The following is a 26,120-nucleotide window of genomic DNA, read 5'->3' on the forward strand; positions in this document are numbered from 1 at the left end:
AAGTTTTCATTTTTGGGTGAACTATCCCTTTAAGCCAATTTGCGCCCGTGTTGTTAGTCGATCACGTGCACATGATTATCATCGGGATGGAAATTTGCACTGCCCTTGATAGACTGCTTTGGTCATTATGGGAATGATCTGGTTGCGTCTGTGGTCTTTAATGTGTGAATTGTCAGTAAATCACCCGCAGAACTTTCCACTTCCATCAGCACTTTTATGGGTTTGTGGTCTCACGCTAATTTGCCCTGTTTGTTAAATTTGACCCTAGGTATCCCACAAGGCAATGCACTCAACTTCCATTTTCAGTGTGATGCAATAAAACACATGATTACTTGACTCATTATTTGATCAGACTGCCAAATGTGAGACGTTTTGGCTTAAAGTACAAAATTACTGATTTGGCTCTCAAGGTGAAGTCATTTGACAGCAATGTAGCAAACTATTTTTGAAACATTAAGCCATAGAATGATGGCTACTGTTTCACATACTATTTAAAAACTAATATGCAGAATAGATTGTAAACTGCAGTTTTCAGTAAGTAGTGGGCTAGTGTTCCATTCCCAAGATAGCTTGAGTGAATATCAGTGTCTGTCTTACAGTAACCTTCTCGCTCTTTATCACTCTCTCTCTTTTCTCTCTTTGTCTTACAGTGTTTTATGACAGTAAAACAGCTTGTATTATGTTTCCTCCTCATGTGACTGACGTAATCCCAGTTTCTCATTCTCTTCAGCGCATTACGGTCTGTCACCCACTCTTTCCAGTTCTCTCCCTCTCTCGTCCACAGACTGTTGGACATTTCAAAAAACAGCTTGCAAAATAATTAGTTACAGATATAGATTGCCAAATGGACACAAATGATCTCAACAAACTAAAATCTCAAAATCAGCTTCAGTTTTTCCACCAACTGGCTTTACACTGTTTTATGCTGCAACCCATCTTCCCAGAATTCACTGCCGGAATAATGACCATTGTTTTTGAATATTTTGCACACTAATATGAGAAAACGAGGCGTTTACCTTGAGTTGAGAATCATATGGAATGAACCTCTGAAAATGTCATTTACTGTCTTTTATCTTTTGCCTTTTACTGTTTTTTTTTTAATTATTATTATTTTTTGCTTGGCGTTGCTTTCTGATTGCTATGGAAGCTTGATTCTGCCACTGAATAAAACATTTTAAAAGATAATTGCAACTTATGTCACAATTGCGAGTTTACATTTCTTAGAAATGTGAGTTATAAAGTCAGAATTGCGAGATATAAACTCACAATTCGGAATTTTGTATCATCCAATTCTGACTTTATAACTCGCAATTGCGACTTTATATTGCGCAACTCTGACTTTATAACTCGCGACTGCGACTTTATATTGCGCAACTCTGACTTTATAACTCGCAATTGCGACTTTATATCGCGCAATCAGAATTGCGAGATAAAAAGTCACAATTACCTTTTTTCTTTTTTATTCTGACGGAAACAATAGATTGCTCATAAGTGAATGCATGTTTTTTTATTTATTATTATTTAGAAAATGAGGCACTAAACTTGAGTTGCACAGAACAGAGAAATCTAATCTGAATTATTGCCGACGAACGATTTGAGTGTATGAACATTTATGACATAAAACCAATAGTTTTTGGTTCCCAATGGCATTGTAGAAATGTCCTATTTGCCATCAGCCATGATTAGATGTATAGTAGGGAGGTTCAAACTGAGCTATGTGTTGGTCATGTGACCGGTGAACCCTTTGTTGAATATAACAGCTTTTATTAAGCTGAACTAATTCGACTGAAATGCATCATTTTAAACGTTTTAAATGACGGAGTGCACCTTTAAGACCTCACTGTCTGATATTCTTGAGGTACTTGGGATATTTCTGCTGAACAAACCAAAGAAAGAAAGAAAAAAAACGTCAAAGAAAAACAAACCAAAGTGGTAACCGGCACTTAGTCGAAACCACTGATCCTTTCTTAGCGTTCGCGCTGTAACTTAATGTCCTGATATATCACTTTACCCGTCACACTGCCAAGACTCAGTATTGGCCTTAAGAATAAATAATACATTTGCACTCGCAGCTCACCGCAGTCCCTGATCTCCAGACCCACGTCTCCAGAGTCTTTCGACTGGAAACCAGAACACGGTCGGAGTAGAGCTGGATTAACCCGCTCTCCCGCTGCTGTGGGCCGCACGATCTACTTTTGTATACTTATTTATGTTCGTTTTATGTGGATTTATGAAGATGTGTTTGGTGTTTATGGCTTTGGCTCCCATGCAGAATACGAAAATGTGTATCTGTGTGTAAGACGATGGAAACAGCACACATGCTAGATAACTACTCCAGCTGTTGGGTTTTCTTGGCACGCTTCCCGCTCCAATCTTTCACACACGCACACATTCATTTCTGCTTGTTACTCTCGGTCGCAAATATGTGGAGATGGTTGCCCAGAGCTTCTAGCATCTAATCCTTTTTTTCTGATTTAATCTATTTGTTTACGCATGAAAATCAGATCGTTTATGTACGCGGCAAATTGCGATTTTTGGTGCAAAGCATACGAATAAAGCTCCAAATCAAGCCAATAAACAATACAATTTTATTCCAAACAAAAGAAAACCCAACAGTGGTAGTTCTGACCCGTGTTTACACTATTATATGACCACAGAGGAAAACTTGTAGTATGTGGTGTGTGTGTGTGTGTGTGAGTGCGTGTTTCTGAAGACCTCAGGCTTATGTTACGGCCCCCGGGGCTCGATGCCCCTCTGCGTGTGCTCTGGAGGTCGTCCTGCTCGCCGTGGCCCTAAGCAATGTCTACATGCTGAATTTCTGCTTCATTTTGAAGAGAAGTAGCTAGAATGGACAATAGCATGCCTGTGTGTTCGCACTGACAAGAGCTTTCATTTGCTCAACTGTAGTTTCCTAAACAAATCATACATTTGTCCGACCACCAATTGCGCAAGTAGAAACTGAAGATGAATGTTTGACCTGAGGAGCTCTATCAAAAGCACGAATGTAGCTGCAAAATTTGTTTGGTTTATCATTGATTAATTTTCCCGCTGCATCCATGAATGTTAGTAGGGATATTAGTATGGTAACACTTTACAATAAGGTTTCATTTTTTAACTTTAATTAACTACATCAGTTAAGATGAAAAAATAATGAGCTGCACTTCTACAGCATTTGTTAATCCTTGTTAATGTTAAATTTCAACATTTACTAATACATTATTGAAATCAAAAGTTGTATTTGTTAGCATTAGTTAATGCACTGCGAACTAACATGAACAAACAATGAACAGCTGTGTTTTTATTAGCAAAGCACAATCAATAGTGAACAAATACAGTAACGAGTGTTACCATTAATACCTACCTGTTACTTGCTCATTTATTTTATTGTTTTATTTTATTCATCCTTAAGTATTACACTTTAGTTTTCCTATGTTTCTAATCAATTTCAGAAAAAAATGTTGAGCTTTCTTATGCACTTTTTTATTCACATCTTGATACCCAATATGTACATAAATATGTGAATGGAAACCCGACACGATACCTCAAATCACGTATAAACGAAACCTTATTGTAAAGAGTTAATACCTCTACAAAATATTTATTGTCTTTTACGGTTACTTGCTAATGGTTATTTTATTTTATTTACCCCCAACTTTAAGTATTATACTTTATTTTTGCTATGTTTCTAATACATTTCTGAATACATTTTTGAGCTTTCTTATGCACATTTTTATTCACATCTTGATACCCAGTATGTACATGGAAATGGAAAACCTGACACGATACCTTAAGTCATATGTATGCGTGTGTGTGTGTATATATACACTCACCTAAAGGATTATTAGGAACACCATACTAATACTGTGTTTGACCCCCTTTCGTCTTCAGAACTGCCTTAATTCTACGTGGCATTGATTCAACAAGGTGCTGAAAGCATTCTTTAGAAATGTTGGCCCATATTGATAGGATAGCATCTTGCAGTTGATGGAGATTTGTGGGATTCACATCCAGGGCACGAAGCTCCTGTTCCACCACATCCCAAAGATGCTCTATTGGGTTGAGATCTGGTGACTGTGGGGGCCATTTTAGTACAGTGAACTCATTGTCATGTTCAAGAAACCAATTTGAAATGATTCGAGCTTTGTGACATGGTGCATTATCCTGCTGGAAGTAGCCATCAGAGGATGGGTACATGGTGACCATAAAGGGATGGACATGGTCAGAAACAATGCTCAGGTAGGCCGTGGCATTTAAACAATGCCCAATTGGCACTAAGGGGCCTAAAGTGTGCCAAGAAAACATCCCCCACACCATTACACCACCACCACCAGCCTGCACAGTGGTAACAAGGCATGATGGATCCATGTTCTCATTCTGTTTACGCCAAATTCTGACTCTACCATCTGAATGTCTCAACAGAAATCGAGACTCGTCAGACCAGGCAACATTTTTCCAGTCTTCAACTGTCCAATTTTGGTGAGCTCTTGCAAATTGTAGCCTCTTTTTCCTATTTGTAGTGGAGATGAGTGGTACCCGGTGGGGTCTTCTGCTGTTGTAGCCCATCCGCCTCAAGGTTGTGCGTGTTGTGGCTTCACAAATGCTTTGCTGCATACCTCGGTTGTAACGAGTGGTTATTTCAGTCAAAGTTGCTCTTCTATCAGCTTGAATCAGACGGCCCATTCTCCTCCGACCTCTAGCATCAAAAAGGCATTTTCGGCCACAGGACTGCCGCATACTGGATGTTTTTCCCTTTTCACACCATTCTTTGTAAATCCTAGAAATGGTTGTGCGTGAAAATCCCAGTAACTGAGCAGATTGTGAAATACTCAGACCGGCCCATCTGGCACCAACAACCATGCCACGCTCAAAATTGCTTAAATCGCCTTTCTTTCCCATTCTGACATTCAGTTTGGAGTTCAGGAGATTGTCTTGACCAGGACCACACCCCTAAATGCATTGAAGCAACTGCCATGTGATTGGTTGATTAGATAATTGCATTAATGATAAATTGAACAGGTGTTCCTAATAATCCTTTAGGTGAGTGTGTGTGTATGTATATATGTATATATATATATATATATATATATATATATATATATATATATATATATATATATATATATATATAGCAACCACCCACAGCACACTAGCACTGTGGTGGCTTTTGCATAAACACCTCTTACATTATGCTAAGAAAATGTTGAAATCTAGTCCTATTTGTTCCCGGTTTTCGGGCAGACTCTTTTTATTCGTGTTGTCCGCTAATTTAAACTGTCGTTCAGCTGCTCTCTGCTGTGGCAATTTACCCACGTATCTACATGAGGACCTGTCAAACGCTCTGCTGCACTGCTCTTGACAAAAAAACCCTCCACACAAAACAACATCACCACTCAAGTGGGCCGATATGACTTGCTTGGACAGTTTATTTGAAAGCTTTTATTTATTATTACAGCAATGTTGGTTCACACCCCCTCACCATCATTGTTGTATCATGAACAGACGCCCCACTGCGCTTCTGTTAATGACAGCGGAAGCTGAGCGCTGTGAGAAATGTGACAAAGGCTTGATCAAACTAATAGCTACTTTGTTTCGTTTGCCTCTGAGGTTAAAAGAAAAAAAGCAATCGGTGATCATGATAACGGTGTTTCCAAAAAAACAGGGACCGTTGTATGTGATAAATTATATAGTACTGTTGAAACCGAGGGATAATAGCTCACACAAAAGTGAAATTCTCATATCTGCTCACACTCATACCTTTCCAAGCCTGTATGAACACACAAGAAGATATTGAAGAAGTCAATGGGGTCCAAACAACCGCAGAAGAAAGAATGCGTTCAGTGGTTGACTCAATTTTCGTTTTTGGGTGAATTACTCATTTAAATAGCTAAAATTTCCCAGTCTGCCTTGCTGCATGCTGAACGTGACCTAAACCTAAACCTGGTTTGGTAAAACTCCTGCCGTTCTTCTAATAACTACAAACACCTCTGACCATGTTAATAAACAGGTATAGTGAATAGACTCTCTGTCTCCTGCGCTTTTTAGGGTCGCCTTTCTGAATGAGGCAGGGGTTCCTATCAATAGCTGTTTCCTTTCAGGTCCTCTTCCACTAGACTTGATGAATTAGCCCTTTTCTTAGTCCGCCACCCTAAAATAACAGGTCACTAAAACCTGACAAGTACTATTAATCAACCGAAACCGTTTCTATTCGATTCCAACCATCTCCAGCGACTTGTTAAATGTTTTCATAATCGTAGCCAGTCAATCCCTGACGGCCACCGAAATGATGTTTCGCTCATATTTGTTTATTGATAGTAGCGTCATTGTTTAAATCTCTTGATTGGAGCTTCCTCTTTTTTTCCCCCCTCTCATAATCCCTTCTTGCTGAAACCGGCTGGTCGGTCGAGTTGGGAAAAGTCTCCCAACTCCCGTCCTAATGTAACTTTTTTTTCTCTATGTTAACACACTTTAGCACTCCCAAATGAGTTATAAGACCCTCTAAATCACCCCACTGAAGTACACTACATGTCCTGTACCGTGTCTGCCACCCCTAAAAAAAACAGGTCACTAGGTAATTGAATAGTTAAGGGAGGACTTGTCCTTCATCAGTGCCAAGCAAAGCATATGGCAGTAAAATCATGTGCCTGCTGTTTCATTTCCACAGGCCCCCTGAAGACTAACAGACCGTGGAGGGGTTGAAAAGAAGCCTTTATTTCCACACACACATTGAGGCACATCAGAGCACGAGCCTCGTTTTGAGGTCATTGCGAGAGCGATAGGGGAGATTTGATCTGAAACGCCTCTGTCAGGTGTGCTGGTTAAGTGTAAGCGTGACGGGTGCTTCTTTTCGAGCATTTGTTTGTTGGTTGCCGTTCACATACTGTCTGTTTATTTCTGCATAGCTGAAGCGTACGCCACTGTTTACCCCATCGCCAGATGCCGTACACACTCTTGCAAATGCTCAAAAGGAGCCTTATTGGTTTAAAGTGCCGACATTTGGTTTAAAGCCAAGTCGTTTTTATTTATACGGTGCTTTAAACAATACATGTTGTTTCAAAGCATCTTCACAATAATAAGCAGGAAAAATAACAGAATTAATGATTCAAACTTCATCAGATATAAGACAAATTCAAATTTTATCTGCAGAAGACATTCATAGTGTGTTCAGCTCAAGTCAGTTCATTGTTGATTCGGTTCAGTTCAATAACAGTGTAGATGTTACATAATTATGCAACAGATTCGATTCAGCTATAAAGCTGTGGTTTTTAGGGATTTTCTCTCCTGGTAGTTATAGGAACTAGCCAACAGGGTGGCTAGGGCCATTTTCCTGCTTGCATTCGCACCGTGAGCAGGAACTCTGAAGCGAAAACGCAGCATTCAACAACGTCAAGAACCAGAGAATGGAGGACGCCTTGATCGGAGCTGTGTTTTTGTAGTGTGTTGTGGGATTCATGATTACGTGGATGGAATGTAGATGTATAAGTTATGCGATGGAAAGAGCAAGAAGGGATGAAATCCCCCACAACTTGCAGTGCTACATATCGAGGCTGAGAAAAGACCACAATGCCGCAGACAAAGGCGACAGGTAAATGCCGTAGCTTTCTGTATGTTTATTGTGGAGTAAAGTGTGTGCGTTTACACCGCTTTTAAAAAATGGGGGGTGTTGGTGTTTCGCGTGTGTTCGACCAATCAATGTACACTAACTTCAGTGGTAGTTCCTATAGTGCTGATTTAGACCCTACTCTAAAGTAGGAGCTAATTTAGTTCCCCCAAAAGGCATTCCTAGAACTAAATTCGTTCCTAGTTCCTGAAGTGCGAACTTCCGCAATTAGTTCTAGGAACTATGAAAACATTCCTCCGGTGCGAAAGCCCCTTTTGTTCTCATTCAGTAGTGTCAAGGAGTTGTGACAATTACATGATCTATGACCTTTATACAATGCTTGCCATAGTAAAGATTGTAAGCCTATCCCTCACAGCCACGTTTTCGTCCGTTTTAAATTCAATAAAGCCTAACCTGACCAAGGTCTATATTACAGAATATTAAGTGTCTTTCAAACCCCAACTAAGCAAGTCAAAGGTGACAGCGGGAAAGAACCTAACACCATCAGGTGACAGAAATGGAGGCAAAAAAAAAAAAAAACCTTGGGAGAAACCAGGCTCAGTCAGGGAGCTAGTTATCCTCTGGAGAAAGTGCAGGAGATTGCTTTGCTTCGTCCCGTCTCCTCAGAGACACCCTATCCGCGCACACACCAGACCTTGACCGTGCCGCCACATGGGCGCAGGAGCAGGGGGTTAACGCACCGTAGCTGGGGGCCTTGCTTTGAAGTCGAGACTCACCAGGAGAGCGGTATCAGCTGCGCAGAGCGAAAGAGAAAGAGCGAGAGTTGTAAACCCCAGCGGACGCCGCAGCTCCAGGCAGGGTTAGCTTGCTGTGAACGCACTAGCGGGTTTGTATCCCCCTTCCCCCCATCTCCTCCCAGCTCTCTCCTGCTAATGAGAGCAGCGTATCGATCCGCTCTTTGAGACTCTAGGCAGGTATAGTATGTCCTCTCTAAAGTGTGCATTTCCAGCGGCAAGTTCTGGCCCTCACCAGCCCTGGAGACCCTACAGACAGAGAGGGTTCAAGCATCAGGCAGTGATGAATGAGGCGGGCACTCATGATGGTTTGGTGGAAAATAATGGAGGGAGGAAGAGTGGACAAGGCATTTGGTGAGGTGGAAGGAAACTCGTGATTATTGTCCACTAGATGTTTGGCTAGCTAGTAGTTTGAATGCAATTGTGCATTTATATTTGTTTAGTCAGAGTGTATTGCTATTTGTAGTCAATTTTACCACAGCAGTTTGAGTTAAACATTGAATTCAGTAAGAAAAAAAGTGTGCATTATAAGCCATAATGGAGTCAGACTGAATGCTAGTTCAAAAAAAAAAAAAAAACAACATGCCTAAATGGCATCATTTCACAGGAAGAGCAAGATATTGCATTTTTGGTAAAGGATTATTAAAACCTTTTTTTTTTTTTTTTTTGGAATGTTGAGCATCCAATAATAAAGTAAACAGAGTCAGGTGATATTGGATATTTAGTTGTGCTTGCTTATTTCCATTATTTTTATTTTCAGATTAACTTTGCCATCTTCTATAACACACTTAAATGTAATCTTCTAAACCACAATAAAATGTAATGACACTGTTGAATGTAATATTGCAAATCTTAAAAAAAAATATGCAGTATATTTTCGACTTTATAATATTGAGATGTATTATAATATTGTGTTCACCAGTCCAATTTTTTTCAGACAAAATAGATTAAATAAGATTAAATTAATTAATTAATTAGTTTAATATACATTAATAATACATTAATTTATAAGATTAAAAAGCTTAAATAAAAAAATAATACATCTATTAATAATAATAATAAAACAATTATATATATTGGCCTATTTAATTAACTAATAATCTTAGTAATTATTAGTTTGTTTTTAATTTATTTGGTAACACTTAAAAATGATTTAAGGTTCCATTAGTGAAGGCTGGTTACTGCATCAGTCTAACAATAATTATCAGCTAGAATTTACCATTTAAAATCATAAGTATCATGGAATTGCTTTACTGTCACTTTGTTCACCACAGTAGTTTTTGTAAAGGCATTTTTTTTCTTTTGGCTTTTCCTACCCGTTCTTCATTCTTCACAACGCACTCTTTCAGCGGGTGGTCTCAAGTGTTGGATAACCAGCGACTGGCATGACTCCAGCTTCAGTCTGACCTGCAATGGCGCGCTGACCCAGGAGGCGAAGAGCGTTCTAAATGAGGTCTCGCTCTAATTTGTCATCCCTCCATTTTTGTATTATGTTTAGCAGGCACCATGTGGACAGATGATCTGGAGGAGAGGGAATGTGCGGCGGTTTTCCGTGGGTTCACATCTGGGAACGATTGCGTTCGCATACGCACATTGTTCATGTGGAATTGTTCTCGCAAACCTGACATACAGTACATGTTCTCGTTTCTGTTTCTCTAAATATTCTCACAATTTTCGCCCCAATGGCATTTCGTTTTGTACGTGATACTCGATTGGACAGATGCTGGAAGTTACGGATTGCTTAAAATAAGTGATGCGACATGATGATGATCACGGTTCCTTTCCATGTCTATAGCAGAATTCCCCATGTTTTGAAACCTACAAATATGAATTCCTAACTAGTTAGAGCTAGTTTGGTGAACACATTGCTGGTTAAGCTAGTGGGGAACCAGGTTCTTGCTGTTTGGACCGGTCAATTATTGTGATCTTTTTGGCTTAAAAGTGCAAGTAATCCTAAACTAGATGAGGTTAGGCAGTCTGGTGGGGACAAACTAGCACACCAACATCCAAAAAACACCATATGCTGGGCTTTTCAGCATGATAATGTTTAGGAAACTTCTCAGCAGATAGACGTTGTGATTATAATACATATTTATTCTACTGCAACTGCTGTATTTTGGTCGTTCCCCATGGTTTCTCTTCAAGACCCACAATCCTGCTCCTGACAAATCTCCCTGCGTCTTTGCCAGCTCTGAGTTTTTGAAGTGCTTTTTTTAGCAAATCTCCAGTTCCCCAATGGCTCCAGTAGAACACTCCAGAAACCCTCAGTGGTGGCTCAGCAAAATCCATTTCATTTCCGCCCAGCAGAGTCTCTTACTATCATCCCTCTGTAGCCCGTGTGTGGTATTAAATATTCATTTCATTAATGTCGGTAGGCATATCAATGCAAATCTCATTTTAATTTGACGTTACCGCATCTGTTTCAAATTTCTGTGAAGCATAAAGTTCTGCAAAAGTTCTGGAAACTGAACAAGCGCGCTTGCGTTGCCAGGTTTAGTAGCGGAGAGAGTAGTTTGTGTACAGATTTGAAACTTTTTACACATAGATGGATCATTTGGTCCAAAAACAAAATGGCCTATATTTTGTAATTATCAAAGTCAAGTAAAATTACTAGGGGATATACATATTGTGGTTATTTATTTATTTGCCGTTTTCACATAATGCCAATTTTGATCACAAGGTTTAAAGGCATAATCCTCAATGCAAATTATGTTGTCATACTGTATATTCACCTTCATGTCAGTTTAAACCAATATGACTCTTTCTTCTGAGAGCACAAAAAAGAAACATTTCGAACAATATAGTGGCAGATAATTTTCCATACAATTACACTGAATATGAACTGATGCATTCAAACAGAATGCAAAAGCAGAATAAAAGTATCGTAAAAGTCATTAATAATACTTGTGTAGTATATTCGATGTTCTTCAAAAATGTGTTTCATAGAAGAAAGCAGGTTATATTACTTTTTTGGTTGAACTGTCACTTTAAAGAGACGGGCTTGGTTTCTCTCTCTTACTGTCACTCTTTCTGTCTCGCTTCAGTGGTTTATATCATTTCCAGGACTCTATTCCCATTTTGTAGACATGTTCAGAACTTGACATATGTACACACACACACACACACACATAACTTTCCCCACAAGGCCCTGTTAGAAAGCAAGCATGCTATCAGGTTTCTCAGCTCAGGGTGCAAATCAAGCGTGAGTTGGTTTCACACAACTCTGCAAACTCAATCCAAGTTTGTTGGTCCGTTGCGAAAATCCGAATCCCTTAGCTGATCCACGGAGAGCAAACACAGTTCACATTAGACACTGACCCTCATCTCTCTCCACCGGCCAGTGATCTTCTGGTGTGCATGTGTGTCTTTCCTCCATAGACTGCCTAATTAAGCCGGTCGAGGAAAACGAGATGCCTGTTGAAATCCTTGGCTGGAAGGAATGATGTGCTTGAGAGATTGTTACAGAGAAATGATGGAAAAAGAGAGCAAGAGAGGAGTAGAATACATTATTTCCATTTCTTTCAGCGAATCACCTCCACTTGGACATTTTTCAGTGAGGTAAAGGACGACTTTTACCTGCTGTGGCATTACGAGCAGTAGAAACTGGAATCATATGGCCAATTAAGTGCTTAAAGTCTTAAAGGAATTTGGAGGCAGTCAGGAGTTCAGGTTACCTTGAGCATCTCACTTTGATCTAGAGCTGAGGGTAATCGTGCCGACAGGAACACGTTCAGGGGCGTGAGAACCCCAAGAAGTTTCCATTTCTGTCGACTTGCGTGTACTTTTATGAAAAAGGGGAGAATTACTGATACGTGCTTAATTATGTATGTAATATTTATTATTTTAACAAAAAAAATAATATATATATATATATATATATATATATATATATATATATATATATATATATAAATGTGTATAAAAAATGTATCAAATAATATATATTTTAAATGTTTTTTGACTATATATATATATATATATATATATATATATATATATATATATATATATATATATATATATATGATTTAAAAATATGAAATATTATACACACGTTCACCTTGGTAATCTTTTAACATATAGTACTAATAAACAATAGTAATAATATTAATAATAATAGTATGTTACGATAATGTAATAATAAATAATACATGTTTCTTGATCTCAAAATCAGTATATTAGAATGATTTCTGAAGGATCATGTGACACTGAAGACTGGAGTAATGATGCTGAAAATTCAGCTTTACCGTCATATATATATATATATATATATTAAACTAAAAACTGTTTAAATTGTAATAATATTTCACAATATTACTATGTTTACTCACTATATTTGATTAAATAAATGGAGCCTTGGTGAGCAACATATACTTCTTTGAAAAAAAATAACAAAATTGTAATGTTTCCCAAAAAATTTTTTTTGTAATAATGCCCAATACGATTTGTAATAAGATCAGAAACGTCCGTTGCAAAAGCAAATATGGTTTCACATTGAATATAAAATACTTTCTAGGTTGGCAGCTCACTGGGTTTTGGAAAATGTCTCGAGTCAAGTTGCTGTGTTTCACCACATGTGCTTTTCCCATGTCATGTGTATATAATTTAAAACATTGGACTAATCTAATGTGCTGCTGTACAGTATCTACATGGCACTGTGAAAGGCATGCTGTCTCGGATTAATGGGAATGCTTTAAGCAAATCCGTCAGAAGGGTAACAGGGTCGACTAACATGCTTAGACTCTGTGTTTTTTTGGGTTCAGACGTTATTGCACACTTCAGCAGTGGTCTAGATGAATGTTCAATCTTGTGTCCCACATTAATATCACTTACATTTCCATGCAGGAAGAGCACTTTATATTCCAAACCCTCTTTTGTGCCTTTTTAGCTAATGTAAACAGAAGTTTTAGGTTTAATCTTTGTATGTTTGAAGTAGATTAGAGGTGGTTTGCACTTGGAAAGAGTAGAAAAATGATCCTCTCATGGTTTCTAATTTGTTATTTCTCTTCTTTAAATGTTAGCGTGTGTAGTTTCCTGCTAGACATGCTGTTCGTGTTTCTAATATCTCTGTTTTTCTCTCTTTTTATCAGTTCTTCGAGATGATTTCCGACAGAACCCTGTGGACGTGATGGTGGCGGCGGGCGAGCCAGCGGTCATGGAGTGCCAGCCGCCCCGTGGACACCCAGAACCCACCATTTCCTGGAAGAAAGATGGAGTCACCATCGACGACAGAGATGAGAGGATAACGGTAAGCATATCTGACACTGTTTCCTGTTGAAAACACCAGCTGGTTAGTGCTGGTTCATCTAGCTGGTGGAAGAGTGTTTTACACTGGCTGGTTAAAGAGATACTTCACAGCTGGCAAAATGGGCTTTCAATAAAACGTGTCTGCCTGCGCAGTAGAAAGGCTTTTTTCTTTTTTGATCTTGCTACCTGACTATAAAAAAAAAAGAAAACAAGACCCATAATGCACTGGGAATGTTGCCTTTCAAGGCCACTCCCACCAGTCTGCTCCTATTGGAAACGCTTGACCAGAGTCAAATATTGCCTCGCTTTAGTAGGAAATACTTCTTAGCAAACGTTTAGTCATAATGGTGTCGACTTGTGTTTTTCCTGTGTGCAAGGATTCAAAGAGTAAACGTTTAGGAGGAGTGATTTACTTTCGGTTTCCAGTGGAGGATCCGGTGCGTTTTAGGCAATGGCTAAAAGCTGCAAAGAATCGTAAATATCTGAAAAAACTCAGTGTTTGTAGTCAACACTTCAAACTGGATTACTACGAACAGAGTGTTTTAGGTCAAATGCCGTTCTGTCAATTCCTCCTGAAAGAAAAACGCTGTATCGTACAGGTAAAAAAGCTGTTGCCGAAGTGTTCCACTTTCACCATAATGCTGTTTAAAGAGTAGACAATATATGATACAGTTTTCAGTGAAACCCTTACAATAACTGTTCTGTTAATAACCCTCTGTTGATCCGACGAAATACAAAAATGCGGAAGTATAATCTGTAGTTTTCATGAACGCTCTGGAGCTGTCAGAGAAAGGTCAAAACACATCATACGGTGGACTTTTGCTGAGAAATAAACGTGAATTTCTCTGTCCGGGTAACATGGACAAATAGTAAACATATAAAGGTTGAATATCGGCAAAGTTAAATTTTCAGCTCGGCTGACAGGATTTGTGGGATAATACGAATAACCGCCTAAAACAGTAGTCCCACTTAAATTGATGACTTAAACAAATTTACTGCTCAAATAACACACATTTTTTATGGATGACTTACTGTTGCTGTATTCAATAAAAAATATGAGCTTCACATCCTGCCTTGTGTTTGCAAATCAAACCAGGTCCCTTCCTAATTTTCATTTTAAAGGTACTAACGAAGACCTGCTGATTTGTTAATAAAAAAGACACAGCGAAATGAAGTTCCCTTATTTAATGCATGTGGATAACAATTGCTTCTGCTGCATTTTTCCAGCAAATGAAGGCCGATTAGGGCTTCTGCTGATGAGTGTTTAAACTGCGTCGCGGCCAACTCTGTCAGGGAAAATTAATGGAGCCTGTTCATCTGATTGGAAGGGCATGTGGGAATGAAAGTTTGCCTTCGCCAGCGTTCACGAGCCGAAAACTCTCTCTCTGCTGATTTAATGCAGTCTTTAAACCAGGGCCACCAATTAGGTTTTTCTAATTAAATGTGTGGGAAATTAAGTAACGGGATCAATCAGGCCTCTTTTGTCGTTAAAAGAGTGACTTTGATGTGCACGCCGCTGCTCGTTTTCCACGTGGCTTATTCGTGTAGAATAAGGCTAAAGGTGGTTTGGGGGGATTTGTTATTTTTAATCAAACCGTAGACAGGGTTTTTTGAGAATACTATTTTACTGCTTAGCACTGACTGAAAAGGCAATGAAGGAATGTGTTACGCATTCCAAAGTTACGACAACGTGTAACTATGATGTTGTTACGATTGAGCTGATTAGAATGAAGCTGAATCAAACCAGATCAAGTTTGTTGTTGATGTTGGTGGTGGTGTATGTGTGTGTAGCTTATCTCTAGTCTGCAGTCTACAATTATGTAGACATTAAACTGTATGGTCATCTCAAACACACACACACACACACACACACACACATGTTGGTACTCCTATCATTAGGACGTTTCATAGGCGTACTGTTTTTTATACTGAGCTAATGACATTTTCTAGCCCCTAAACCTAAACAGAAAACATTCTGCATTTCTACATTTTTAATGAAAAACCGTTTAGTATGTTTATTTAGCTATTTGGAATATGAGCGCATCGGCATGTACTCATAATGTAGGGGGCATGGCCTGAAACACACACAATTTAATATTGGCCTTATGTATGACTGTAAAAAATAAAACCGTAATTTTTACGGTAAAAAAACGGCAGCTGTGGTTGCCAGAAATTTACCGTCAAAAATACGGTAGCAACGTTATTGGTTTTACAGACTTAACTTAAAATGTACAGTAATAAACCGTATTTCATTATCTAATATAATGTTAATTTACCAACCTATTGAAGTATTGATATCTGTTTTGTACCATTGTAATACACTGACAACCAACAATCATCACAGCAGTGATGAGAGTCACATGATAAATCAAAGCTCATCACAAGCATCTCTTCCACAAGAAGGTGAAATGAAAAAAATGCAATAAACATTCATTTAACAACATTAAATGTAACATTTTACGGTTTTTCACTGTAAATTATACAATGAGTTGTTCTTTTTTAACTTTCAAAAACTGTAAATTTAACGGTATTTTACAGTAAAATTTCATTAGATGTACCATGAGATCTATCACAGTTATTTACCGTATATAGTACGGAAAGTTTCTGTTAACCAATTAACAGTTTTGCACTGTAGCATTGCATTGTCTTTCACCGTTAAAATCACGATTATTTTTTTCAGTGTAGATTTGTTGTTCTACGTCTTAAATTATGTAAATAAAAAGATGCTTCGAAAAATTAAAGGAAGCACAAGATTGTAATATACACTCACCTAAAGGCTTATTAGGAACACCATACTAATACTGTGTTTGACCCCCTTCCGCCTTCACAACTGCCTTAATTCTACGTGGCATTGATTCAACAAGGTGCTGAAAGCATTCTTTAGAAATGTTGGCCCATATTGATAGGATAGCCATTTTGAGAATGGTTTAATTGTGCAAAGAGTGTAAACATGTTGTGTTCCTTTAAGAAGCATCTTTGTCTTTGTTTTTTTGTTGTTTGGGGGCAAAATGCACTTCACAGCGATTAACTGATCTTTGTCGAAACATTGGCTCAACCACAGCTCAGCATACTGTAATGAGCATCAACATTATTCATTTGTTTTGCGTTCCACTGTTATCTCTAAATTAAGGAGCTCCAATGTGGCCATTAATTGCTTTTCAGCAGTAATTGCTGCAGTCTGCTCAAATTAACTGGAGCAGCGCGCTCTGTATTGTTTTGCAGCTTTTTGTTCTGAGCTGGTGTGTGATTATCATGGTCTGCTGAGTGACTCCACACCGTGAGCCCTGTATGAGCACTTCTGCCAAACCACACAAGACAAAAGGCATGCGAATAAAGCAATCTCCCAATGCTCAGATTGATCGCATCCGAGGACGGAGGGAGCGAAGGTGTGTTCATTGACTCTGGACCGAGAGCAAAGCTGTCCTGCTGTGATGGAACTCCAAATATGTGTCTGCGTGTGCTTGGGACGTGAATAGGAGTTTTTGGGCTGTCTAGCAGAGCTCTGCGGCATGTTACGTGTCATAGCAATCAGATAGTAGTTTTGTTATGAAACCTAGCAAGCTTCCTATCTAGACAGTTTTTAAATTTCGTAGGTGCGCTTTAAGATTATGCTACATGTTTTCATTAACAGATAAGGCAATACCACAATACATTGCAACAAGCAGCTCGCTATCTTTTGAAATGGATCTTGAGTTTTTCCCGAGGCACATTCTCCCTTTTCCTTTGGGTTCAATCTCTTCTTCACTGTATTATTTCCTTAATACTCAAACACACATTCTCTCACTCCTACGTCTGACCTTGTCTGCTTTGCGAGTCTTGTGCCGTTTCAGCCGTTAAGCTCTCGCTCAAACAAACAGTAACATAATGACACTTCAAAACCTCTCCAACACCATAGGGTGCCTTAAATAAACTCACCCTCCTTCCTTTCCCCTCCGACCTCTCCTTTGTTTAAAGACTCTTTTCCACCATTAATATTTAGGAGAGGCGACAGGGCTCAAGAATGCTTCAGAACGTTTTAGAACGTGTCCGGTTTGGAAGTGCTCAGAGACGTCCCATGAGACCTAGTGAATGTTTTTTTTAGATGTTTGCAGTCCTTTAAATGTAAATGACTGTAAAAACCAATCAGATAAAACTCTTATTTTACATTTCAATGCTCATTGATACTATATTTATACTTTCCATACTTTCATCTGTCTGTCTGTCTGGCTGTCTGCCTGTTTATTGTTCCATCTATCCATCCAAGTTTTGTTTCATCATTCCATCAACTATCCATCCATCCATCCATCTTTTGTTCCATCCATCCATCCAAACTCCATAATCTTTTGTTTCAATGTTCCATTCAGCCCTCTTTTGTTTCATTTTTGGATGGAACAATGCATGGAACATCAGCCATCAACCATCCATCATCTTTTGTTTCATTGTTCCATCCATCTAGTTCATCTATCCATCTATTATCCATCAAATATCAATGATTTTTTTGTTTCATTGTTCCATCCATCAAATATCCATCATCTTTTGTTTCATCATTCCATCCACCCATCCATCCATCCAAACTCCATAATCTTTTGTTTCAATGTTCTATCCATCAACCATCCATCATCTTTTGTTTCATTGTTCCATCCATCTAGCTCACCTATCCATCTATTATCCATCAAATATCAATGATTTTTTTGTTTCATTGTTCCATCCATCAAATATCCATCATCTTTTGTTTCATCATTCCATCCACCCATCCATCCATCCAAACTCCATAATCTTTTGTTTCAATGTTCTATCCATCAACCATCCATCATCTTTTGTTTCATTGTTCCATCCATCTAGCTCACCTATCCATCTATTATCCATCAAATATCAACGATTTTTTTGTTTCATTGTTCCATCCATCAAATATCCATCATCTTTTGTTTCATCGTTCCATTCATTCATCCATACATCTTGTTTCATCCATCAACCATCATCTTTTGTTTCATCGTTTCATCGTTGTTTCATCCCTCCATTCATCCATCCATATCTTTTGTTTCATCGTTGTTTCATCCCTCCATTCATCCATCCATATTTTTTTATCTACATAGTCACATTTTAGTGCAGACTTGAAGATTGAATGTGGCATTTGTGTCTCATAAGTGTAATATCTGTATCTAATTTGTAAATGATGCAATATACAGCGAATGCCTCTGGTCTTTATCACTGAGACTCCGTTTACATATTCCACATGTTAAATACAGTCAGATCCAGCCGCTGGACTCAACACTGACCGCAGCGAATGATAATCAATGAGACATGACATGATCTGCCATAAAGTGAACCCACATGTTGACCTGTGTAAGTGCAGGCAGGTAGGGGGCCGTAGGAGAGCCGCCACATTCTGATCCCCCTCATTGACTCTCGCCGTGTGGTCCCCTGATGCGGGGGTCAGATTTGTTGTTTGTGATTTTGATCTGCTCAGGTGAAAGAGGACCCCCAGCTGCCTGTACAATTACCTGAGGAAAAATCTGTAATCAGATCCTGGGAAGCTATAAGCCACCCGAATAGCCACTACACACATTACACTGATATATTGATACTACAGTATATACATGTATATATAATTATTATTTTATTTTTGCAGTAGTTTTTGTGTGATTATGGAGGGCTTTGCATTGTGTCACAGGGCCCCACCATAAAGGTTTTGACCTATGTCCTTTAATCCTTATATTTATGACTTCTCATATGATCTTTCCATCAGATACGAGGAGGAAAACTGATGATTACCAACACCCGCAAAACGGATGCAGGGAAGTACGTGTGCGTGGGAACCAACATGATGGGGGAACGAGAGAGCGAGATTGCAGAGTTGACTGTTCTTGGTAAGTTTTCGATATATTTTTTGCTTTAATTTATGTATTTCAGTAAATCAGAAGTCTGATTCTCAAATACTACCGCATGTGATCTGCCTTCCTTAAGACGTACATGTGTATATATAATCAGGTTCCCACACAAACCTCTGGTGCATTTGATTGTGAAAAGCATGCAGATGGATTCACTTAAACACACACACACACGTTGTATGAAGTGTTTGTTTATGGGCAGAGCAGGAGAGAATCCAGATGTTTAGAGTTTGTGTGCTTAGCTGTAGGGGCTATCTGTAGGAAGACTCCAGCGTGTCATTGACCCCGTTTAGGAGACATGGACCCTTAAACCTTATCATCAGAGTTTGCCATGAAACAAATACCAGCTCACCCTTCACACACCCGTTCATTCACACATACACACAGAAATATACATTGTGTCGTCCAACACCTTAACATATCAGTTTACACTATTCCACATCAGAGCTGTGGCCTTTGACCTTCCCTCCTTAATCCCTGCAACACAGCCTTCCTCATCGCCATCATTATTCAATGTCTGCTTGCATATTTACACATTACAGGGAGAAAGTCACCAGCCATGTCAAGTCAAGTTTATTGTCATTCTCAATTTAGATCAAGTGTAAGAAATGGATCAAAACAATTCCTCCAAAAATATTTCCTTTAGATTAAATTTAGAGGTGAAGAGTCTCATCTTTAGTGGCAGTAGAGTCACAAAACAGAATGTCAAAAATAATGCCTGTTTTATAACAGATTTTTGAATACACTTTCCCCTCCCATTGGTTGTTCAAACAGATAGCACCTCCCCTAACCTATTCCATTGGTTGTTCAAACAGATAGCCCCACCCCAACCCCTGCCATTGGTTGTTCAAACAGATAACCGCACCCCCAACCCCTGCCATTGGTTGTTCAAACAGATAACCGCACCCCCAACTCATGCCATTGGTTGTTCAAACAGATAACCCCACCCCCAACTCCTGCCATTGGTTGTTCAAACAGATAACCCCACCCCCCAACTCCTGCCATTGGTTGTTCAAACAGATAACCGCACCCCCAACTCCTGCCATTGGTTGTTCAAACAAATAGCCCCACCCCCAATTCCTGCTGAGAACTGTTCTGAGAACTATATAAACAACAAAACATCACACCCCACCTTTAATTACATGCAACGATTCATTCTGCTCATTTTCATGAATGACAATCAGTTTTATTTTATAGTATTTATGTGCTTTTATTGTACAGTAATTTAGATTTTCTGTTTTCATCTTAATTTTAGGTTAACTAATTGTGTTTTGTGCTCTTGTCATTTTTATCATCAGTTTTTTATTAAATATTTATCTTTAGCTTTATATGTATTTCAATTTTAATTTTCCTAATTTTAGTCCTTCAACTTAAAGGTATTTATTTCAGTTTGCTACCGAGGCAACATTTCTACAATTGTTTATATTTTATTTAAATTTATTACAAACAATTTTTAATATTTTCCATTGACGATAACAAGAATGATGACAATGTTAGCCAGCCCACATAACATGCAAAGTGATATAAATGGAAAATGTAATAAACACAACATGGACTAAAAAAAAAGTCAATAGGTACATTGCAAGAAACACATGAATTAACTGCCATGATAAATATGCCTGCTCTGATGTTTCTTCATATCAGTGGGTTAGATAGTCCTAATCTTAAAGGGATAGTTCACCCAAAAATTGGATTATATACTCATATACAAGTTGTTCCAAACCTCTATGAGTTTCTTTGTTCTGTTGAACACAAAAGAAGATATTTTGAAGAACGTTGGTAACCAGACAGTTGATGGTCCCCATTGACTTCCATAGTATGAAACATTTTTTTCCCATGGAAGTCAATGGGTACTAGAAACAGTTTGGCAACTAACACTATTCAAAATATCGTATTTTGTGTTCAACAGACCAAATAAACCCATAAAGGTTTAGAACAACTCGAGGGTGAGTAAATTATGACAGAATGTTCATTTGTGGGTGAACTTTCCCTCTAACAGATTATTAGTATCCTAACATCAAAGAGATATGATCTTAATAAAGAAATCAGATAGGAAGCTTACTGCAGGATTAGCTGCATGAAAGCTTAGGCTAAAACAACAAGTCAGAGTTCAATAGATGTAGATCGCTGGAAGTTCATAATCGGATCAGTGAAGGGAATATCTAATAGGGAAGACTGGGAAACTTCTTGTATTACATAATACGCTGCGTGTTGTGTGCAGAGAGGCCCAGCTTCTTGCGAAAGCCGAGCAGCCAGTCTGTCCTGGTGGACCAGAGTGTTGAGTTCAGATGTGAAGCTCAAGGAGACCCCGTGCCCACCATCCGCTGGAGGAAAGAGGACGGAGATCTACCCAAGGGACGGTACGAGTGATAAAACGTCTAGTTGGCCTATATTAAGCCAATTAAATGCGAATGAGAAATGCCTGTCCTTTAAAGTCTTAAAGAACCTCTTGATTAGATAGAGTCCATGAAGTGTATCAGGATGGCCTCGTTTAATTGCATCTATGTTTGTGTATCGTCGTCTTCTCAGGCATGAGATCTGGGAGGACCACACTCTCAAGCTGAAGAGACTGACTTCAGGAGACGCCGGTACTTACACCTGTCAGGCGGAGAACATGATGGGGAAGACGGAGGCCAGCGCCACCCTCACCGTCCACGGTAAGAACATCTCATCTCACGCTGTTTGACAAACTGCTCTGATCCTGAATCTGTGTGTTTTTGACCTGTTTATTCACAGCTGTTAGTTTTTTGACAGACGTTTTCAGCTTTGACAGGTTGTCAGATTGATTTGTCCGAATGGATGCTGGATCGTTGTGAATATTCCTCCCCATCCCACCCCCCTAGCTGTTGGAAAACTATATTTTTTCTGTATCCTGTGAGTGAGACAGGATGATTTCTGTCATTTTTCTGAAGCATCATTCCCACCACCGTGTCATTTACACATCTGTGGGAATTACATTTTTTTAATGTTTAAAATTACTGAAGCCTTCGTCTAGCTTGGGTTAAATTCGAAGCTTTTTTTTTTTTTTTTTTACATTTTCAACTTTTTGGTCAAAATTCCCAACTTAATTGGAAATGTAACTTGATATTTGAAGAGTTTGGTTCCAAAACGCAATAAATCCATTTAGATTAATTTGAGTAAAAATGTGTTTTCTTTACCAAGAAAGTGGAAAGATGAAAACCACTATTTTTCTGTTTCAAACTTTCACATAGCATTTGTAGGTCATAATAACAAAAAAAAAATTAAATCCAGGTTTTGATTTTCAAAGATTTATTATAAAAACGGATTCTTTTTTTCCCCAAAATGCAATAAATATATTTTTTTTAATTAAAAATGCAATTAATCCATTGAATCAATATAAAAGTTTTTTTTTTTCATATTGAAACTGTTGAAAATACACAACAACGTAAGTGTATTAGTATAATATTTTTATTAAGAACTGTAAAGAAGATTGAAAACATTTTTCCTCCTCCCGAGTGCCTCATCTTCTTAATCTCCTCACGTAAATGATTCGATTTCGATGCCTTACGTTTCTTACCCACCGCAGAAACAACCACAGGTTCATCAATGCCGTCAAAATTATTCATTTTTTTGTTTGTTTGTTGATCGAAAAGTACAAAATAGATAAGAAAAACTAGGAAGCCGGGTGTATTTAAGGCGCTGCCGTTACTGTTTACATTGCGTGGAATGGTGCGTTGTGATTGGTTGAGAGCGGATATATATCGCATTCTGCAGAGAAGGGAGACTGGCCTTTGTCGCGGTTTGGAAAGAAAGGGAGAAAACATGACAGAATAACACGGCGGATATCGCATTTTACTTAAAATTAAACATCGACTTTTCAATACCAACCAGATACAATACTGATTTTTGCAGTAACTAATTTTTTTTTTAAATAGCGTTTATCGCGTTTTGGAACCAAACTCTTCATATATTTACTTTTATCACTAATCGCAATTCATATGTTATCATAGGTAATCTTGCTCCTCACTTACCAATTAACCGATTCTTTATTATAAAACTTTATTTGGGTCAGAATTGTTTGTCATGGTGAAAATTGTAGTCGTAATGTGTGTAATAATTGATATTTTTCACAATAAATATTTAAATATTGAGTTGGATTAGATTTACGTCACTCTTTTGGTTTAGAATTGGATAATTTTGGTAGTGGATTATCAAAATTAAAATTGCAAGGTCTAGGACAACGGTCTATTTAACAAAGAAAAATTATTATTATTTGTAAAAAAAATAAAGTTAATAAAAATACCATCAATCCCTACGACATAGGGGTGGTTTATTTGTAGAAACACCAATACATAAGAACACATCTATTTTACTCTAGGTCCATTTTGTTTTGTCCTTTTCACTTTAAGTCCCATTGAGTGTGTTCAACTCTTTAGAGAACAATGTCCACATTGTCTCTTGACACCCCTGAGCAGTTTTCTCCGTCTCCTCGTTGCGCTCCTTATTGCTTTTACTGGTTTTTACTGCTTATAGAAATTGCTGAATTATTATTTCACATGTGTGTTTAGCGGGCCAGTAGCATTGGAACCAGACTTATAAACACGTCTGTTTCAATAACCAATCTATCCAGCGAAGAGGCTTATTACTAAACTTGCCTTTGGCACAACATTGCTTTCCAGATGCCAAGGAATGAGATTCATCAAAATGATGACTTGTATTCGAGAATGTCTTTTGTCTGGTTGGCGTTTTGAACGAATTACGTTAGTGAGCTGCCTTCCTAGACAGCATGTTTTGGCATCATAGGTGCATTGAACAGTCAATTGATTCTTTAAACGATTTGTCAATCCAGAATGCGTAAATGTCAAGCGCACATGTACACACAAATTCTCCGAGATAAGTAATTTGGAATAAGAGTCAGTTCTCTGTTAAAAGGCCATGAAAAAAGATAATGTTGGGTACAAACGAGGCCTCTCTCAGCTGGCGATTTAGTCATTAGTACTGATGTATTTGAGGAAAGTGCTAGAATGCCATGCGAGTCCCATGAGTAGCTCCGCTAATGGGCCATGGAAACAAAGTAGAGCGAGAGCCGCAACTATTGCCAAAAGAGCAAACGGCCCCGTCCAAGTCGAGTTCTCTTTAAGCAGCTGTTCTCAAATCTACTGCTTTCCCTCGTTTCTCACCCTTCGCTTGTGTTACTCTGTCCATCTCGCAGGATTGACTCCAAATGGCCTGAGTTATTGCATTTAAAGTTTAAAATGGGCTTATTTACTGTAGTTGCTTTACCTTATTATGAAGTGTTACAGAAAATTCTTCTTTTCTTCTTTCCTTAATGTAATTCCCACCGGGCTACAAAAATAGCAGGTTTAATTAGGAAAAATGTCACTTTACAGATGTGTACGGAATGCTTTTTGAATGCCATTTCATGTTGTTTTCACACTTTTTTAAGCTGTGAGTCGTGGAGATTGAGGGTTTTTACACAACAAGAGGGTTAAAATGCTAAATCGCTGCTCAAGCTTTTAAGAATTTGCGTTTCTTTTAAAGCTGAAGTTTAAGTGTTTCATTTCCACACACTAGCGGATATAAACAGATTTGCAAAAATAAAAATATTTGAGAAATAATGCCAATGTTCAGACAAGCTAGTAGTCCCGCCTCCAAATGAATGCCATTGGCTGAGCCAGTGTTGTTATGGTGTAAAAATGACACACTGTAGCTTTAAAAGGGTCAGACTCCAGGTCGCATTGTCCACCTAATAAAACCTTTGGCCAGACCAGAAGAATAAAACCTCCATTCATGCCTCACGCTCACAACTCAAGACTGATAGAATTGTTTCTTTGTGTGGTTTATGCCATATATTTCAGCCTCATGATATATTTACAATGTGTGTGTGTGTGTGTGTGTGCTTGCCACACCTTATGTCTCTTGTATGTTTTTGTGTTATGCTCATAAATACATCACTGCACTGATTTTGTTCAGTAAGCATTTCCTGTCATTTTTGCTTCATGTCGTGTGTGTGAGCGTGGTTAATTTGCGCATCTCTCACATCTGTGTTTTATCATGCTTCTATTTTTTTTTCCTCTTTCAGTTATGTCTGGTAAGTTGCAAATGTCACCCGTCACCATTTTTGCTGCATTGACAGCAACAGGAAGTTGTCAGAACCACCATCCATCCACCTTCCATCCTTCCACCAATCAGCACGCTTGTCTGGGTTGTCACCGGCAACAGTGACAGCACAGCAGGCCTGGGTAAAAACTAATGCTCGCTCTGAGCGTACAAGGTAACGTCAAAATTGCCTCATTTTCTTCCCACTTAGTTGAATATTCTAGCTTTATTCCTCCGGACGCTTTACGGCAGTGTATGATTGGACAGGTTTAAGATTGGTTCACCGGTAGACGGAATCGCCTTTCGTCGTAGGGGGTCAGACTTTGTGTCACATTTTATGAACAGTATCCTTATTACAAGATGAAATGGCTCCGTGCTGTTATGGACTGTGAAGTGGAGATTGCGTCAGGAATCAGCATCTCTCCACTCCGAGTCATTAAGATGCATGAAAAACCGGCATCCCAACGACGTCGGCTCCATTAAAGAGTGTCAGTACGGGACAGATGGTCCAAATTTATCCCCCCCATCTCCATGTAAATTTTATTGCTTTGTGCCCTTGTCCATGCAAATGAAGCAGACGTGGCGGTCGTGCCG

At 38.6% G+C, this 26,120-nt stretch overlaps 1 protein-coding gene across 4 annotated transcripts in view; it reads left to right on the plus strand.

The window, feature by feature from the left end:
• Nucleotides 1–13,425: 13,425 nt before the first annotated feature.
• Nucleotides 13,426–26,120, plus strand: part of robo1 (roundabout, axon guidance receptor, homolog 1 (Drosophila)) — a 57,349-nt gene continuing 44,654 nt past the window's right edge. For 3 of the 4 annotated variants that reach the window (XM_056244150.1, XM_056244152.1, XM_056244151.1), the window contains exons 1-4: nt 13,426–13,600; nt 19,325–19,445; nt 21,688–21,826; nt 21,996–22,123. In XM_056244150.1, coding sequence (XP_056100125.1) covers nt 13,481–13,600; nt 19,325–19,445; nt 21,688–21,826; nt 21,996–22,123 — 508 coding nt within the window. In that variant the 5' untranslated portion in view covers nt 13,426–13,480. Of the gene's footprint in view, nt 13,601–19,324; nt 19,446–21,687; nt 21,827–21,995; nt 22,124–25,598; nt 25,702–26,120 lie in introns of those variants that run through there. The other variant, XM_056244153.1, reaches the window with a different exon arrangement.

This window comes from Rhinichthys klamathensis, unplaced genomic scaffold, assembly GCF_029890125.1.
Source record: "Rhinichthys klamathensis goyatoka isolate OS25496 unplaced genomic scaffold, OSU_Roscu_1.1 h1tg000933l_1, whole genome shotgun sequence".
NCBI classification, from domain to species: Eukaryota; Metazoa; Chordata; class Actinopteri; order Cypriniformes; family Leuciscidae; genus Rhinichthys; species Rhinichthys klamathensis.